We start from the raw sequence: 17,238 nt of genomic DNA, 5'->3' as shown, positions 1-17,238 counted from the left end.
CATGTTGTCTTCAGCAATCATGGGGGAGGGGGTAGTGAGCATCACAGAATGCCAGTTTGTTAGAACAAAGAGTTCTTGTTTTGAGGGAAGGTAAGAGCTGAGGCCCAAGGCCCATCTGCAGCTTCAGTGTATTGCCTTATAAATATATGTATATAGACCAATACCCTGATTGTTATGGATTAATGTATTTACATAAGTGGACACCTCTGTTAATCTCCCTATTGCTTCCTAGAGCTTGCCTGTTTGCTTTTGCCTCCTCCTGCCCCGCCTTCAGTTTCCCCCTTCTTCTACCTCTTGGTGCTTGCTCTCCACTAGCTTGGTGTTGCTCTAATACTCACAGGATCTCTACCCTCTCCTAGATGCTGGTTCCACTTCCATAGTTGTTCCTCGTCCATGATGCCTCCACTCACCACACCCTTCTCCCCACCTTCTTCTTCCCCCTCTACCTTCCAGGGACATTAACCCCATTGCCTTTGCCCTGAGCTTCCCTCCCATGTCCAACCCATATAATTAGGCAAACCATCCATGTCCTTGTCCAAACAATAAGACAATATATGACAGAAAAAAGGAAAGGAAAGAGAAAAAGATGAGAGGGGGAAAAAAAGAGAAGCAAACAAAAACCTCTACATAGTTCCAAGTCTGTTTGCTGGTGCCTATGAGACCCTTCCCACTGGTCCTGAGGGAGATCCAGGGGCTGCCCCCCCCCCCCACACCCAGGAAGTCCATTCTTGGGTCTCCTCAGGGGCTCTGTGGCTCAGGGTTACTTCAATTGCTATCTGTTATGCTCCATTCCCCCACTGCCCCCCTTCCGTGTGTCCCCATTATTGTCCCTGTCTCCGTATGCTCCAGTTAGGGGACAACAGGTTTGAGCTCTTGATAGTCCCACAGTCCTCTCTGTGCCCCCGCAGCTCCATTGTTTTCATCTCTAACACCAACCGCTGACTCCCTTCCTCCATGTTTTCTGTTGTTCTTCCCCCGGTAGAGGGGGTGTATGGTTATGTGTCGACCATTGCAATCCATTCCCCCTTTCTCCCTTCCACTTCCCCTCTTCCCCCTACCCTTCTGGTATCACTATTCCCACTCCTGTTCCTAGATTCTGTGTGTTGTGAGCTCCCCTCCCTTTCTATACTTGTTTACATGTTCCGGTCTAGTCTGAATTGAGAAGCAGCACTGGGGTCATGGTAGTGGGGGGTGAAGAAGCCTCAAGGAACCAGAGGAATATGGTGTGTTTCACTGATGCTTTACTGCACACTGGTGACTCATCCCCTCCCTGTGGGCCCTCTATGGGGCGATTGTTCCACTGTCTACAGATGGACTGTGGATCTCCGCTCCAGCCTGCCTCGTTCTCAACAATATTACCCAGTCCCTATGACTCCTCATGATCACACTGGCAGTGTGTTGCTTCCATGTGGACTTGTTGCTTCACTGCTGAATGGAGGCTTGTGTAATAACTTCAAGTCTTTAAGACCCCCGGTGTTATATCTTTTAATAGCCGGGCAACATCTACCTTCTTCACTACATTTGCTTATGCATAAGGAAGAATTTTTATATTGACAAATGAATATCTAATAATGAGCATATTTTAAGGTGCAGACAACATTTCAACATAAAAATGAGCACTGTACCATTACTATGATACTTTCTCATTTCATCTGTGTTGTTCCGGAAGACATAGAAACAATGTAATCAAATGTCATTACTATGTCTTTGGTAAGCCTGGCTTGCCGACTCTTTATTTAGCATGTTCTCTTTGCCAGGAACTATGGTAAGTGCTAGATGTACAAAAGATTTAGAGAGAGGATACCTTTTGTCTTCTAATAGCTGGGGGGGCGGGGGGGCGGCAGGGAGGACTACTAATGGAAAGGGAGCCAGCTTTCTCCGTGTTGGGACTGGGAGTTCACAGATAAGCAAGAGGATGAGGATGGAGAGGTCCATGTGGTGCTAGAGTAGAGAAGTAAGTCTAAAGTTTTCTTTGGATAAGAATGGCTACATCCAGACATAGTTAGCAATGTCTACATACACAGGTGAGTATTCAGACATAAATTTCCTCATTCTATTTGTCAAGAAGGACTAGAAGCCATGATGCCCCAGTAGCCATGAGCATTCCTAGCACCCAGGTCTTGGTTTCTAGTATCATTCCCCAGTAAGAGGAACCATGGCTCCTTGGAGAACTAGCTGACTCTGCTATTAGGCAGGAAATAAATAAGATGAACCTACAACATCATATAGAGCCAGAAAGTAAGGGAGTGCTATGCATGCACGCGCACACACACAATCAGTGATGTCAAAAGGACATAGGTCCTAATGACTAATACTGGAACAATTTGATCAACAAATAAATAAAGTCGTATTGATATAGAGGGATAACTGTGAGGATGACACAGAACCGGGCTGTGTTTGAGGTTGTTGTTGTTTTTTTGTTGTGCACAAGGCTGCTATGAGCTGTAACTGACTCAATGGCACCTAACAACAACAATACTACATGCTGATATAAATCAACGACTGAATAAATACATAAGTATAGACAGTATTTACAGAGCATATATTGTGTGCCAGGAGCAAAGGACGCACAGGTGAACAAGGCAGCTGCAATATTGTGCTACTGCTGTGACTTTCTAACACACAGTTGTGAGAAGTAAATGCCATCCAGGGTGTAAAGCACCCGGCAGTCACTTTGGTGACAGATCTTATTCTCCAGTACCTAACACAGTGCCTTGCCCACTTAATCTCAACCTATGTTTGCCTCCCTTACTCCTTACTGGTTGTCTCTTACACGCCACCACCTCATCTCTGTCTCCCCATACCCCTCAAGTGAAGCTGCCATAAGTTATCCTGCTGAGGTTCTTCAGGGTGACCTGACTTGTTCCACCATACCGAGCCAGTTCCTAGGAGGCCACCGTCTGACATCGTTGCCTCCCTGGCTATCGCCCTGGTGCCCTCACAGCCAAGAGAACAGTGCCCATAGTTCAGGAGACACCATCTACAGGTACCAAAGGTACCAAGTCAAATTAGAGTGGCATGCTATCTCCTTTCGCATTCAGGGTGTTTTCTTTCTTTCTTTCCATGTGCCTTGCTGGAAGGTTGCTCTTGTGTTAATTAAAAGGAGAGAAACGGGTGGTGGTGGTGGTTAGATACCATCAAGTTGACTTCAACTCACAGTGAGCATTTGTAGAACAGAACAAACTGCTCTGTTGGGAGGCACCGTCCTCACAGTCATTGCTGTTTGAGCTCATTCTTGCAATCAGTGCATGTCATGGAGGGGCTTCCTCATTTGGGTGTCCCTCTATTTTATCAAGCATGCATGATATCCTGCTCCAGCAACTGGTCCTTCAGGAGGACGTGACCAAAGTCAGCAGAGCATGGTCTTGCCACCCTTCCTTCTAAGGAGCATTCTGGATATGCTTCCTCCAGGATGGAGTTTTTCCTTCTTCTGGCTGTCCATGCTACATTCAATATCTTTTACCATCAACATGCTATAAAACATACTCATTTAAGTGTATTTTACGTAACATTGATCCACTTCCAAAGACACACTGTCTTGGAATTAAGACTACAGATGAATCTATCATTTGAATTGTGGGGTTGGCAAAGAATATTGGATGTGTCCTGGACTGCCAAAAGGACAAGCAAGTCTGTCTTGGAAGAAGCATGGCCCGAGGCCTCCACAGAGGCAAGGATGGCGAGACTTCTTACAGATTTTGGGCATGTTGGCAGGAGAGACCAGTTCTTGGAGAAGGACACCGTGCTTGGAAAAGCAGAAGGGTGGTCAAAAAGAAGAAGGCCCTCAACAAGAAGGACTGACAGACACAGCGGCTGCAACAGTGGGCTCCGGCCTAGGAACAATCGTGTGGATGCGGGATGGGGAGGGTTCCTTTCTGTTGTGCACACGGTTGCTATCACTGAGAACTGACTTGATGGCACCTACTAACCACAATAATGGTCTAAAACTGAAGATTATATTTCCAAAGGTGTCTGTATATATATATATATATATATATATATATACACACATACAGACACCATATATATATATGGTGTAATGCTGGAAATAATTTAATATTTAATGCTGTTTGTATTTGTTTCTAGATACTGTTAGAAGTTGTGTGGCAAAGTTGTTCTTCACCTGCTCCCTGAAGGGTCATTACTGCCTGTACAGTAAATCCAGTTTTATTCTCATCAGTCAAGAACCTCAGCCTTGGATCCAGATCATGTTTCTGTTTCAGCAGGTATGTGCAATTCAGGTGCATCACCATCACGGCCCCTTAAAAAACTGGTGGTGTGACTTTGACACTTTTGTTTTTACTGATTCATTCTTTGGTAAAAGTAATTATATAGATAATAGCAGTGTAGGCATACTTCATTAATACTTTCTTAACATATGCACTTTAGGATGCACCCTTAGTTACACACGTAGATACCTAAAGTTATGCACTTTGGGAGACATTCTATATTGAGGACTCTGGATTCATGATCAGTATGCCAAACTTATTTGTAACTGAAGTATCTTCAGCTTTAAGAAATAAGACTAAACGGGAAAATACATTTTGGTTTTAAAAATTACTGGAGGGAATAGCTTTCCTCGTGTAAAACAAACCCTTCCTTCTCTGAAATTCTCCAATTGCCCAATAATTTTAATGTGAACCTATTCTTTTAGACTTTGCTAAAATACTAGAATGATACTTTTTCCCAGAGAATATATATATATGAAATTCCATTTTTCTAGAAATTCCATTTTAAAAGGAACTTTCAACCTCACAATAAAGCATTTGATCCAGAAAGGTTAACGTCAAACAAAATTTTTATTTGAAAACTTTTTGCATGTGCTAACACTCTATCTAAAATTTGAATGCAGATGAGAAACTTTTGGTAATAGAGGAAATCCCAGACATCAGTTCTAGAGATAGGAAAGTACTGGGACAGAACTCAGGTCATCTGGCTGCTGATTTCATGGTCCTTTCATCGTATATGCTAATATGGGAAATGAAGGGACAGGGACAACCCCAGGGGGAGTGGCACAAAGGGGTTTCTCTCAACTAGTAACTAAAAGGTTGGTGGTTAAACCAACCCAACAGTACAGAGGAAGATAAAAGGCCTACATACCTGCTTCCACAGAGATTACAACCCAGAAAACACCTCCGGGCAGTCCTGCTTGTAACCTATGGGATCTCCTCAGTCACAATGACTAACAACAAAACCAACTATGAGTAACAGAAAACACAAGGAAGGGCATGAGGGTAGGAACAGAGAGAGCAGAGACAGAGGAAAACAAAAACAGAATACAGGTTCCTGACATGGTTGAAAATTAAGGCCAGCAATCAGATGATTTATTCACTTCGATGAATTAAACCTTTCTCTAACACTCTATACAAACGTCACTGATGAGATAGTTTTATGTTTTCACTAATGATGTCAGGTTCAGCAGGGAAAGGGGGCATGATCCTGCTGACTACCTAATCATCAAGTGGAACTGCAGCAGTTAAGGAGAGAGATAGGGTAGATATTCCTTAGGATATCATTTTTTTAAATTAAACCCTCTAACAACATTGAATTAAATCAAATAGAGAGCAATTCACATTTTGATGGGAATTGAATGATACATTTGTACATAAACAGAACACTATTGATTTTTTCTTCCTTTGCTTCAAATAATTGAGCTGATTTTTCTTATGGTTTACACATATTTTTCAAAGAGTTTTGACAGTGATTTTATATTTGGTTTCATCTCTTGATTTGTTCTTCATCAATTTTTTCCAAACAAACTAACAAGCTGCATTTCTTTCCCCATCTCAATATTATTTTAATTGACTTGCTCTGATTCTTTACCTTTTTCCTTAAGCAACATCACCAAAGAGCGTCTGCTTGTATTGCGTTTCTCCCGGGTTCTTTTTGGGGTACTGGTTTCTTTCTTTTCCCACACCTATGGTGTCGTGACATCTGTGGGTAAATCCTGACAGGGGGGTGATCAAGTCAGATCTCCGACTTGATTACGAACCCACCACTCGCCGTGTGTGCCAGGCCACACTCATTTCTTGGTCAACCGTGACACGCTCTGGGGGTCCTCCAACTCGCAGAACCCAGTTTGAGTGCTCCTCTTAAAAAGAAAAACTTTGTGTGTTAGCAGTTTCTTTTGAAGATCAAGAATTTTCCAAACGTGCTCACATTATTGGTTGCCTAGTCTGTCTATCACGGGCTGTGGTAGACAGGGTTCTCCAGGGAAACAAAACCAGGACACTAACAATTTTATATATTTAGATAGATAACATAAGAAATAACAGTTAATTGATCTATAAAGCAGTACAAACTCAGTGCTCACTCTCAGTGCAACTCACTCCCGTGAGACAGTTGTGAGACACTGGCAGTCCTTCAAGTCTTGAGGGCCGCTGGGTAGTCCTCTGTAGAGCAATTCAGGCTATCTGGGCACAGGCAGCAAACAGCAAGGCAGGTCACCAACAGTCAGCCAGATGATAGAGTCTGACAGTCCCCAGCTCAAGAGATGTACATTCTAGTAGCGTGGCAAAGCAGGTCTTGAGGGAACCTCAAGTTACAGCAATATAGTCTACGGGTTAGGTGTCCCACAGGTAGCGTAGCTTGCAAATGGAGGCACAGAACAAGCAAGGCAGCTGCACACTGGTCCGATGATCAAAGAGCAAGAGAAAGAGAGGCAAGGCTCACCAAGCCACTTATTTCTCCACCCTTTAATTAATCTCACATGTGTTCATTGACCATGCTGGCAAAGGAAACCTACCTATCACACTGGCTCTTAAAACTTTAACATCTGGGGAATTTTATTTGAAACTCAAACCATCCATCTAGTCTCACTAAATATAAGAGATGGCTCAATTCAATAGTGTGCTAGGCCATGTTGACTAGAGAAACAAATCCAATTACATGTAAGTATAAGAAAGAACTTTATCCACAGGTCTGTCTAAATATAATAGGCTGGATGAACAGTCTGGAGGAGAAAACAATGGGACTGACAATTCCGGGGTGGCATGGGAAAGGAGGAGGTGGGGGGAAAGGAAGTGGTGTTAACAAACACAGGGACAAGGGAACAACAATTGATCCAAATCTGTGGTGAGGAGGGTGTGGGAGGCCTGGTAGGGCATGATCAAGGGGAATGTAACCAAGAGGAATTGCTGGGGACAGGATAGTGGGACAGGAGGAAAGTCAAGGGAAATAGAGGAAAGAGCTGGGAGGCAAAGGGCATTTATAGAGGTCTAGATAAAGACATGTACATATGCAAATAAATTTATATATGAGGATGGGGAAATAGATATATGTGCATATATTTATAGGTTTAGTATTAAGGTAGCAGAAGAACATTCTGCCTCCACTCAAGTACTCCCTCAATGCAAAAATATTTTCTTCTATTAAATTGGCATTGTATGATGCTTACCTTCCCGACACAACTGCTGAAGACAAAGCAGGTGAATAAGCAAATGTGTTCAAGAAAGATGATGGTGCCTGGCTATCAAAAGATATGGTGTCTGGGGTCTTAAAGGTAAACAAGTGGCCATCTAGCTCAGAAACAACAAAGCCCACATGGAAGAAGCACACCAGCCTGTGTGATCACAAGGTGTGGAAGGGAGCAGTTATCAGGCACCAAAGAATTAAAAAATCCTATCATTGTGTGCTCATCTCCATGATACAATCACTGAAGACAAATGAGTGCATAAGCAAATGTGGCAAAGAAAGCAGATGGTACCTGGCTATCAAAATATATAGCATCTGGGGTTTTAAAGGCTTGAAGGTAAATAAGCGGCTATCTCATTTAGAAGCAACAAAGCCCACATAGAAGAAACACTCCAGCCTGTACGATCCAGAGGTATTGAAAGGATCAGGTATCAGGCATCATCAGAACAAAAAAATCTTACCATAGTGAATGAGGGTGTGTGTGCAGAGTGGAGACCCAAAGCCCATTTGTCAGCCACTGGAGATCCCCTTACAGAAGAGTCTCAGAGAGAAAACGAGCCAATCAGGGCGCAATGTAGCAACGATGAAAAATACAACTTTCCTCTAGTTCCTAAATGCCCTCCTCCCCCACTATCATTAGCCCAATTCCACCTTAAAAATCTGGCTAGACCAGAGGATGTACACTGGTACAGATAGGAACTGGAAACACAGGGAATCCAGGGCGGATGATCCCTTCAGACCAGTGGTGTGAGTGGCGATACTGGGAGGGTAGAGGGAGGGTGGGTTGGAAAGGGGAAACTGATTACAAGGATCTACATGTGACCTCCTCTCTGGGGGATGAACAACAGAAAAGTGGGTGAAGGGAGACATCGGACAGGGCAAGATATGACAAAATAATAATTTAAAATTATCAAGGGTTCATGAGGGATGAGTGAGCGGGGAGGGAGGAGAAAAAATGAGGGCTTAAGTGAAGAGCAAATTTTTTGAGAATGAGGGCAATGAATGTACAAAAGTGCTTTACACAATTGATGTGTGGATGGATTGTGATAAGAGTTGTATGAGCCCCTAATAAAACGATTTTAAAAAAAGAAAGAAAGCTTTATGTCAAGAAGCAATTATCTATCAAGAAAGGGTCTCAGCCCAGTGCAAGTCAAGTCCAGAAGCCCCTCTTCAGACTCACACAGCATACATAATGATGCAGAATGCAGGAAGACCACGGGCCAGTGGGTGCAGTTGTGGGTATCCAAGGTCAGTGGAAACCTAGCAGGACACCGCCAATGCTCAGGGTGGCCACGCGAGGTGCAGCAATCAGGAAGGCAGGGTGGCAGAGTGAAAAGGAGGCTCCCAAGGGTCCTCCTTATGAAGTCACCTCAGGCTGCAACCTGATCAGCAGGTTGGACTCCACCTCTAGCCAGGAGTGTCTTTGACATAAGACCATCTAACTACCACCCATAGTGAGAATGAGACGTGTCTGGATCTTTCTGTGCAGTATTAAAGAAGTGTAAAAAGTTTTAAAAATTTTTTTTAATTTCCATTCACTGAAAAAAAGCTTGTCCACACCAATCACCTACAACCTTACTTTTTTCTTTTTTTTTAACCATTTACATCACCTAGGGGACTCCAGTTAGTCCCTGTGCAGACTAAATCCTTCTCTGCCTGGCCCAGTGTCCAGTTCATACTTATCAAATGGCTGAATGAAGAAGTTGAAGTTAAAAGATATAGATCGTACATGGAGTAGTTGACTATCAGCTACTATTGGTAGGCAAAATAAGTCACACACACACACACACACACACAAAGCGGGAGACAAAGCACGTAGATGGGCTTTGGTCAATGGTGAATTTGGTCAGGGACTTTGGGAAACCAGATTTTGGGATGATGGTTCTCCCTGGTAACTGCAGTGTAGAATCATGCAGGAAGCCCCCAACCAGTGCCTGGGGGCTCTGCAGACCCATTAAATTAAAACAAATTGTAGGATAGGATGCTAACCTTGGAAACTCACAAAAGCTCTGTAGGTGACGTGTATATATTTTTTTCATCTCATCATCACCTAATGTCCATATTTATTAATTTGCTTATTGTTTGTTTGTTTGTTTGTTTGTTTGTTTGTTTGTTCTACAGCCCATTCATTAGAATAGTGACAGCATCCTGGTAAGCCCTATCCTCTCCTCCTCCCATCCCTGCCTTTCTCCTCCCATAACCTCACTTCACAGTAGCCTCCAAAGTCTGCTGCTTTCAGTGGGAAAGCCATTTTCCTTAGTTTCTTCCTTTATAAAAGTAGTGTCATGTAGTAGTTATCTTTAGGAAATTGTACATTTCAATGTAATGGGAATATTTGGATTCATTAACCATGGGCATATTAAATATGATTTTATAAGCCAATCTCATTATGATATCATGCCTCACTTATGAAGGATAATATACATGTATATAAATGGCATTTTGTATACTTTTTATATGCTTTTATAGATGTCCTCTCTATATGTTTATAAAATTTAGCTTGAATTTAAAGACATCTCACATTTTATTAACACCCCACCCCACCATTGAATAGCAAACATATAAACAAAAGTTTAAATCTGCTAGTGTCTGGGGTCTTAAAGGCTTGAAGGTGAACAAGCTGCCATCTAGCTCAGAAGCAAAAAAGCCCACATGGAAGAAGCACACCGGCCAGTGCGATCACGAGGTGCCAAGGGACCGGGTATAAGGCATCATGCAAAAAAAAAAAAAGATATATGTGTGTGTATGTATGTGTATATGTGTGTATATGTATATATGTATATGTATATAGATACCATATTAAATGAAGGGGGAAGTGCAGAGTGGAGACCCAAGGCCCAAGTGTCGGCCAATGGAGATCCCCTCATAGAGGGGTTTAGGAGAGGAGATGGGTTAATTAGGGTGCGAGGTAGTACCAATGAAGAACACAGCTTTCCCCCAGATCCTGGATGCTTTCTCCCTCCAACTACCATGATCCAAATTCTACCTTGCAGGGCTGGATAGGGCAGAGGCTGTACACTGGTACATATGAGGGCTGGAGGTACAGGGAATCCAGGGTGGATGATACCTTCAGGACCAAGGGTGTGAGGGACGATGCTGGGAGAGTGGAGGGTGAGTGGGTTGGAAAGGGGGAACTGATTACAAGGATCCACATGTGACCTCTTCCCTGGGAGAGGGACAGCAGAGAAGGGGAGGGGGAGGGAGACTCCGGATAGGGCAAGATAGGACAAAATAACGATGTATAAATTACCAAGGGCACATGAGGGAGGGGGGAAAGGGGAGGGAGGGGGGAAAAAAAGAGGACCTGATGCAAGGGGCTTAAGTGGAGAGCAAATGCTTTGAGAATGATTGGGGCAGGGAATGTATGGATGTGCTTTATACGATTGATGTATGTATATGTATGGATTGTGATAAGAGTTGTATGAGTCCCTAATAAAATGTAAAAAAAGAAAAGAGGAGAAAAAAATGATTAGGGCAAAGACTGTACAGATGTGCTTTATACAATTGATGTATGTATATGTATGAACTGTGATAAGAATTGTATGAGCCCCAATAAATTGTTAAAAAAAAAAAGAAAGAGAAAAAAGTTTAAATCTGCATTTGAAAAATTGCTTTTCATGGACTTCAGTAATACAGTTACAAGTGTGATTTTCTTTGCATTAGTAATATTTTTCAATAGTTAGAGAAATACTGGCAAGGCTATAAGAATCATCATTCATTATGCATTTTAAAATTAAAATATTTTGTTAAGATAAAATATTTTTGTCTCCCCCTCACAATGGCCCACACTAATTATATTTGCGTTATCACAGAATGAACTCAGAGTTATTTAATTCCCATTTTATATAGCCTGCACTGTATTCATAGATATTTTACACTAGTGTAATTTTAAACCTTCATTTCCAGATTTTGACTAAATAAAGGTTAATATTTATATAAACAATTTTCCCATCAAGTAAATGTTTTGGAATTCATCTCAGTAGATTCTATATTAAAAAGTTTAGGCATACTTTATAGAGATTGATATCAACCATCTCTAAAACCCTTAAACATAATGTTAATTTATGTTAAAATAAACAGCCTAAGATGAATCAGGTGCTTGACCTTAAAGGTGCATCTCTTTGTTCTTTCACGTAAATCTAAACTGTGCTAAGGATCAAGCCACACCTGGATAGTGCGTTGACAACAGTCAGACAACAAGGTATGATAACCTGCTGTGCTCCTCTCTCATCCCCTTCCAGAGCCTGTTTCCAGAGCCCCTGTCCACACAAAGTCGTTCTGTGCAGTTGCTCAGAGCTCTGTGGGAGAAGACCCAAGAAGAGGGCGCTCACAGTTTTGAAACAGCTATGTTGGAGTCCACATTTCCATGTCAAAAGGTAAGTGTTTATTTCCTGTGGCTTGTGGCTGTGAAGTACAACAGAACAGAATGTGCCCTGATCCTATGCCATCTTCACAATGACTGTTTTGTTGGAATCCATTGTTGTAGTCTCTGTGTGTTTCGAGTGATGAGTCTGAAATAAAAGTCTAGACTAACATAATGCCAGGGATGTTGTAGGAAAAGAATGGACTGGAAAGCTCCTGAAGGAACAAAATCAACAGGAATTAGTCTTGGTAAGCAAAATGGGAAAATTCAGAATAACTCCCATATCTCTCATTTAGCCAAATGTATGGTGATGCCATCCTGAGAGAATGCTTTGTGCACTTGGAGTCCCAGCTGGTTGTGTGGATGGCCAGGTGATGACGGGGTTTGAACTGTCAGATTGGACCTCAGAAAACGGTGTAACAAGCGATGTGGATTTGAGGGTGGGTCCTAGCACTTGATATCCTGCACCTTACCACTGTGATCCGTAGGTTTTTCATGGACTCTTTTCTTTTTAAATCATTTATTGTGGGTTCAGACAACTCTTATCACAATCCATCCATTGTATGGATGTATGTACAAATTGTGTCAAGCACATTTGTACATTTGTTGTCATCATCATTCTCAAAACATTTGCTTCCTACTTGAGCCCTTGGTATCAGTGCCTCATTTTCCCCCTCCCTCCCAGCTCCCTTCTCTCTCATGAACCCTTGATAATCTATAAAGTATTGTTATTTTGTCATATCATACACTGTCCGACATCCCCTTCACCCACTTTTATGTTGTCCATCCCCCAGGGAGGAAGCTAGATATAGATCCTTGTAATGGGTTCTCCCTTTCAGCCCCACCCTCCCTCCACCCTCCCAGTATCGCCACTCTCAGCACTGGTCCTGAAGGAATCATCTGTCCTGGATTCCCTGTGTTTCCAGTTCCTGTCTGTACCAGTGTACATTCTCTGGTCTAGCCAGATTTGTAAGGTAGAATTGGGATCATGATAGTGGGGGAGGGGGATGGGGGAAGAAGCATTTAGGAACTTGTAGAAAGTTGTATGTTTCATCATTGCTACACTGCACCCAGACTGGCTTGTCCCCCCACTCCCCGCTTTCCTTCTGTAAGGGGTTGTCCAGTTGCCTACAGATGGGCTTTGGGTCCCCACTCTCTGCACTCTCCCTCATTCACAATGATTTGGGGTTTTGTTCTTTGATGCCTGATACCTGATCCCTTCCACACCTTGTGATCACACAGACTGGTGTGCTTCTTCCATGTGGACTTTGTTGCTTCTGAGCTAGATGGCCGCTTGTTTACCTTCAAGCCTTTAAGACCCCAGATGCTTTATCTTTTGATAGCCAGGCACCATCAGTTTCTTCACCACGTTTGTTTATGCAACCACTTTGTGTTCAGTGATCATGTTGGGAAGGTGAGCATCATGGAATGCCAGTTTAGTAGAGCAAAGTGTTCTTGCATTGAGGGAGTACTTGAGTGGAGGCCCAATGACTTTCATGGACTCTTTTGGGGGAAGGTCACTGGGTCTTCTCTCCTAGTCCATCTCCTGCTAGAAGCGCCCCTGAAGCCTGTTCAACAACCAACAAGGCACTGCGTCCCCTGACAAATGGGTGGGCTGCACAGCAATGAAAAACAAAAACAGACTTAAACTCACTGCCATGGAGTCTATTCCATTTCATAATGACCCCAAAGGACAGGGTAGAACTGCCCCTGTGGGTTTACGAGACGGTGACTCTTTATGGGAATAGAAGGCCTCATCTTTCTCCCACACAGCAGCTGGGGGTTTCGAACTGATGGCCTTGCACTTAGCACCCCTACACATAACCACTACTCCACCAGCACTGGCAGGAATTCTGTCACGGAAGCATCCATCACTACTCCCATTTAATAAGAATAGATAAATGTCTTTTTGATCACTCTTTAGTAAGCTTTACTAGTTTTTCTTTTTAAGAATGTTCTCTCCTCAGAGGCCCAGCTGATCTTATTTTGCCTTCAGGAAAGTCCAAGAGTAAGCAATGGTACTTATTGAGCAACCCTCAAATGTCCTACGAGTCTATCGCCATGAACTCTGCCCTGGATTTCACTATTGAAAAAGGGAGCAAACAAGCCAATATAAAATAAATTGCAAAGTGCAAGCAAATAGCAAATTAATGAGTGAAAAATATCGGTAAAGTGAAACGAATGCAATCTTTCTTAAGTGTTGAAGGATCGTAAGAGAATGAGAAATGGGTATGATTAACTAGAAGTGTATTTATAAGTCACAGCCAATTGTTACATCACTGCTTTGTTTGGGCTTTGGACTGAGAATTCCATATACTGTTACAAAGAAAAGAAGCGCCACAATTGTATCAGTGTCAAGTGCATTTCTTTGCAGGTTTCATTCCAATTTGAAACTGCCGTATCAGGTTGAAAGACAATGCCTTAAATTCTTATACATTTTCCATTGTGTACTCGATTTAAAATAAAGGCAACTCATATATTAAAACTTGACACTTCAAGTCCTTAGAGATTAAAAAAATTTTTTTAAGTTGGCTAGCAAGTTTTATGAATGCTTACAAGTACACTTACTCATATTCCTGCTATTTTACATCACTGAATATTCCACTAGGGGAACATTAACTAAATTCTTGTTTGGGAATTTCTAAAGTTTTATCATTTGCTGTATTCATGAATAATGGAAACATACTTCGGTAAATGAATGTAAATTATATGACAAAGTTATCTGTCAAGATATTTCTCAATATTTTATTTTATTCTGTTTTTTGAAATGAAGTGTCCCCCATATTAGATCCAAAATAGCTGTAAGAATGGTTCACACACACAATATTTGCAAGTAATGGACTGTGGTGGAGTCACACTGCAGCCACGGTCTCAAGATGCTCAAGAAGATAGAAGTTCCTGAGAAAGTGCTTGAGTCCTGAGACCGTGACTCTGGAGGCTTTGTTTATTGTGCTTGTTTTCTTAATTTAATCTTGAACTTTTAGAACTGAAAGCCATACTTAAGAGTACACCATGTTTCTCATTGTATTGCCAGTGCCCACATGGTAGGCTTTCAATAAATAATAGGTGACAATTTAATAGATGAATAAAAGCGGCCCTTTCCAGATGCTCAAGTTAGAGGGAGCATATGGCCTGCTGAGGGTCCACAGGCAGCCAGTGCAGAGCGAGGTCCTGGGGGCATGAAGAGTGTTGCAAATAAGCCGAGTTCTTCTCCCTTCCGTCCACGTACAAGGATCCTATTGACCTGTCTCCTGACATAGCACGTTACCATATGACCTGCCTCGGCCAACAGAATGTGAGTTCAGGATGGAAGCTTTGAAAAGTCAATGTGACATGGATGAAGCCCCCGCTGACACAGTTGAGGGATGTGAGTAGCCATGTTAGCCAACAGAGAGCACTGGAAAGTCAATTATGGCAGATGTAGTTAGCCGGAAATGAAATATCTTATCTTTACATCTCCCTTTTGATCCATCTTAAAGTTGTTCCCATTTTTTTAAAAAAAATAAAGGAAATACACATGCAAGGGAGACGGGGGAGAAATGGGAAGCAAATAACAAATACAAGAGTGAAGAGAATGTTCTAGAACTGATTGTGGTGATGACTGTACAACTCTTCTTGGTGTGACTGAACTATTGAATTGTGTGGTACGTGAATTATATGCCAACAAAACTGTTTCAAAAATAAGGGGGAAATGAATCCATGTGCATTTCCCCATGCCCCCTTTCTTCCACTGCCACAGGGGACTGAGAAGCATTGCGGCCATTGAATTAGCCATTAGATGGCACTGGCTTAAGATGCCGAGCAGTGTCCTGAAGGGCTGGCTGCTCCTCTGGAGAGCCACCCGGACACACCACACATCGCCTGAGGGAGAAACAGTCTCTCGTGTTAGCTGCTGAAGTGTTGGTGGTGGTGATGGAAGCATACCCTCACTTTTCTTCATCCTTTTAAACCAATCACAGTAGTTAAAAATGTCAGCCCTGGAGCCTTCCTTCAGCCTTCCTCTGCCATTTGCCACCCCTGAGCTCCTGTTCTTTATGAATTGGAGATGTTAACAGTACCCACCTCACAGAGCTCTTAAGAAGAGTGAATGCGATAATACACACAGCTTTCAATGTGACGGGCACATTGTGCTCGTGTCACTCCCAGTGTTACCTAATATTCTGAATACTCGCCAGTGTCCTCTTCTCGCTCTCTGTCTGTCTGCAAAACTGACACGAATTTAAGACTGTCTTGAATGCATTGAGCCAAGTGCAAGAGTGGAAGTGGAAAGGTGAACCTGATGGATGATCTTTCAAACTGTACTTTTCTAATTTGATCATGACTACTAACATGACCAGAAAACATCCTCTAAATTTCAAATGTGAATTTCCAGTATACAAATCAAACACATTATCTCTTGACAACTATATCTCAATCTCACTCAGAGGTAGATATGCCAAACTCCTTAAGTAAAATGCCATATTTGTTAGGAATTTTTTGTTACAAAAATTATGATATCTAAATATTAAAATGACATTTGATAAAATCCAACACCCATTTTTATTTTTATGTTTTTGTTTTTTGTTGTTTTCATTTTTAATCATTTTATTAGGGGCTCAAACAACTCTTATCAAAATCCATACATACATCAATTGTGTAAAGCACATTTGTACATTCATTGCCCTCATGATTCTCAAAACATTTGCTCTCCACCTAAGCCCCTGGCATCAGCTCCTCATCTTTCCTCCCTCCCCGCTCCCCCTTCCTCATGAACTCTTGATAATTCATAAATTATTTTTTTGTTATATCTTGCCCTGTCCGACGTCTCCCTTCACCCACTCCTCCGTTGTCTGTCCCCCAGGGAGGAGGTCACATGTAGATCCTTGTAATCCATTCTCCCTTTCTAACCCACCCTCTCTCCATCCTCCCTCTGCCCTCCCGGTATCACCACTCACACCACTGGCCCTGAAGGGATCCTCCCCCCTGCATTCCCTGTGTGTCCAGTTCCTATCTGTACTAGTGGACATGCTCTGGTCTAGCCAGATTTGTGAGGTAGAATTGGGATCATGATGGGGGGAGGGGGGGAGGAAGCATTTAGGAACTAGAGGAAAGTTGTATGTGTCATCATTGCTACGTCACACTCTGGCTCGTCTGCTCCCCGAGACCCTTCCGTAAGGGGATGTCCAGTGGCCTGCAGATGGGCTTTGGGTCTCCACTCCGCGCGCCGACACCCGTTTCAATCACGTGTTTTCGGTAAATGTTCTGCTCCTATTTGTCTCAACTCGGTGAGTGCCCACGAGGGCACGCGCTTGCTGTCACACACACAGTCCCTGGTGCTTGTTGCCCTCCAGTTGGCCGCAGCTCCTGGCCACCTTAGCACAGTAGGGTGAACTATTGCCCTGTGTCATGCCATCGCGAGTCCAATGCTGTGGCCACTGTGTCCGTTCTTCTCAGTAAGTGTGTCCTTTAAGTTCGGCTCTCCA

The 17,238-nt window shown here is 42.7% G+C and overlaps 1 protein-coding gene across 2 annotated transcripts in view; it reads left to right on the top strand.

The window, feature by feature from the left end:
- The window catches only part of VEPH1 (ventricular zone expressed PH domain containing 1), a 273,698-nt gene that overhangs the window by 190,319 nt on the left and 66,141 nt on the right, over window positions 1-17,238 (top strand). The window contains exons 9-10 of one of the 2 annotated variants that reach the window (XM_075548874.1): window positions 4,087-4,226; window positions 11,655-11,789. In XM_075548874.1, the coding sequence (XP_075404989.1) occupies window positions 4,087-4,226; window positions 11,655-11,789 (275 nt within the window). The remainder of the gene's footprint in view (window positions 1-4,086; window positions 4,227-11,654; window positions 11,790-17,238) is intronic. The other variant, XM_075548875.1, reaches the window with a different exon arrangement.

Source organism: Tenrec ecaudatus, chromosome 4, assembly GCF_050624435.1.
Source record: "Tenrec ecaudatus isolate mTenEca1 chromosome 4, mTenEca1.hap1, whole genome shotgun sequence".
Taxonomy (NCBI): Eukaryota; Metazoa; Chordata; class Mammalia; order Afrosoricida; family Tenrecidae; genus Tenrec; species Tenrec ecaudatus.
The sequence above is the reverse complement of the archived record's forward strand: the minus strand, read 5'-3'. Positions and strand labels throughout refer to the sequence as shown.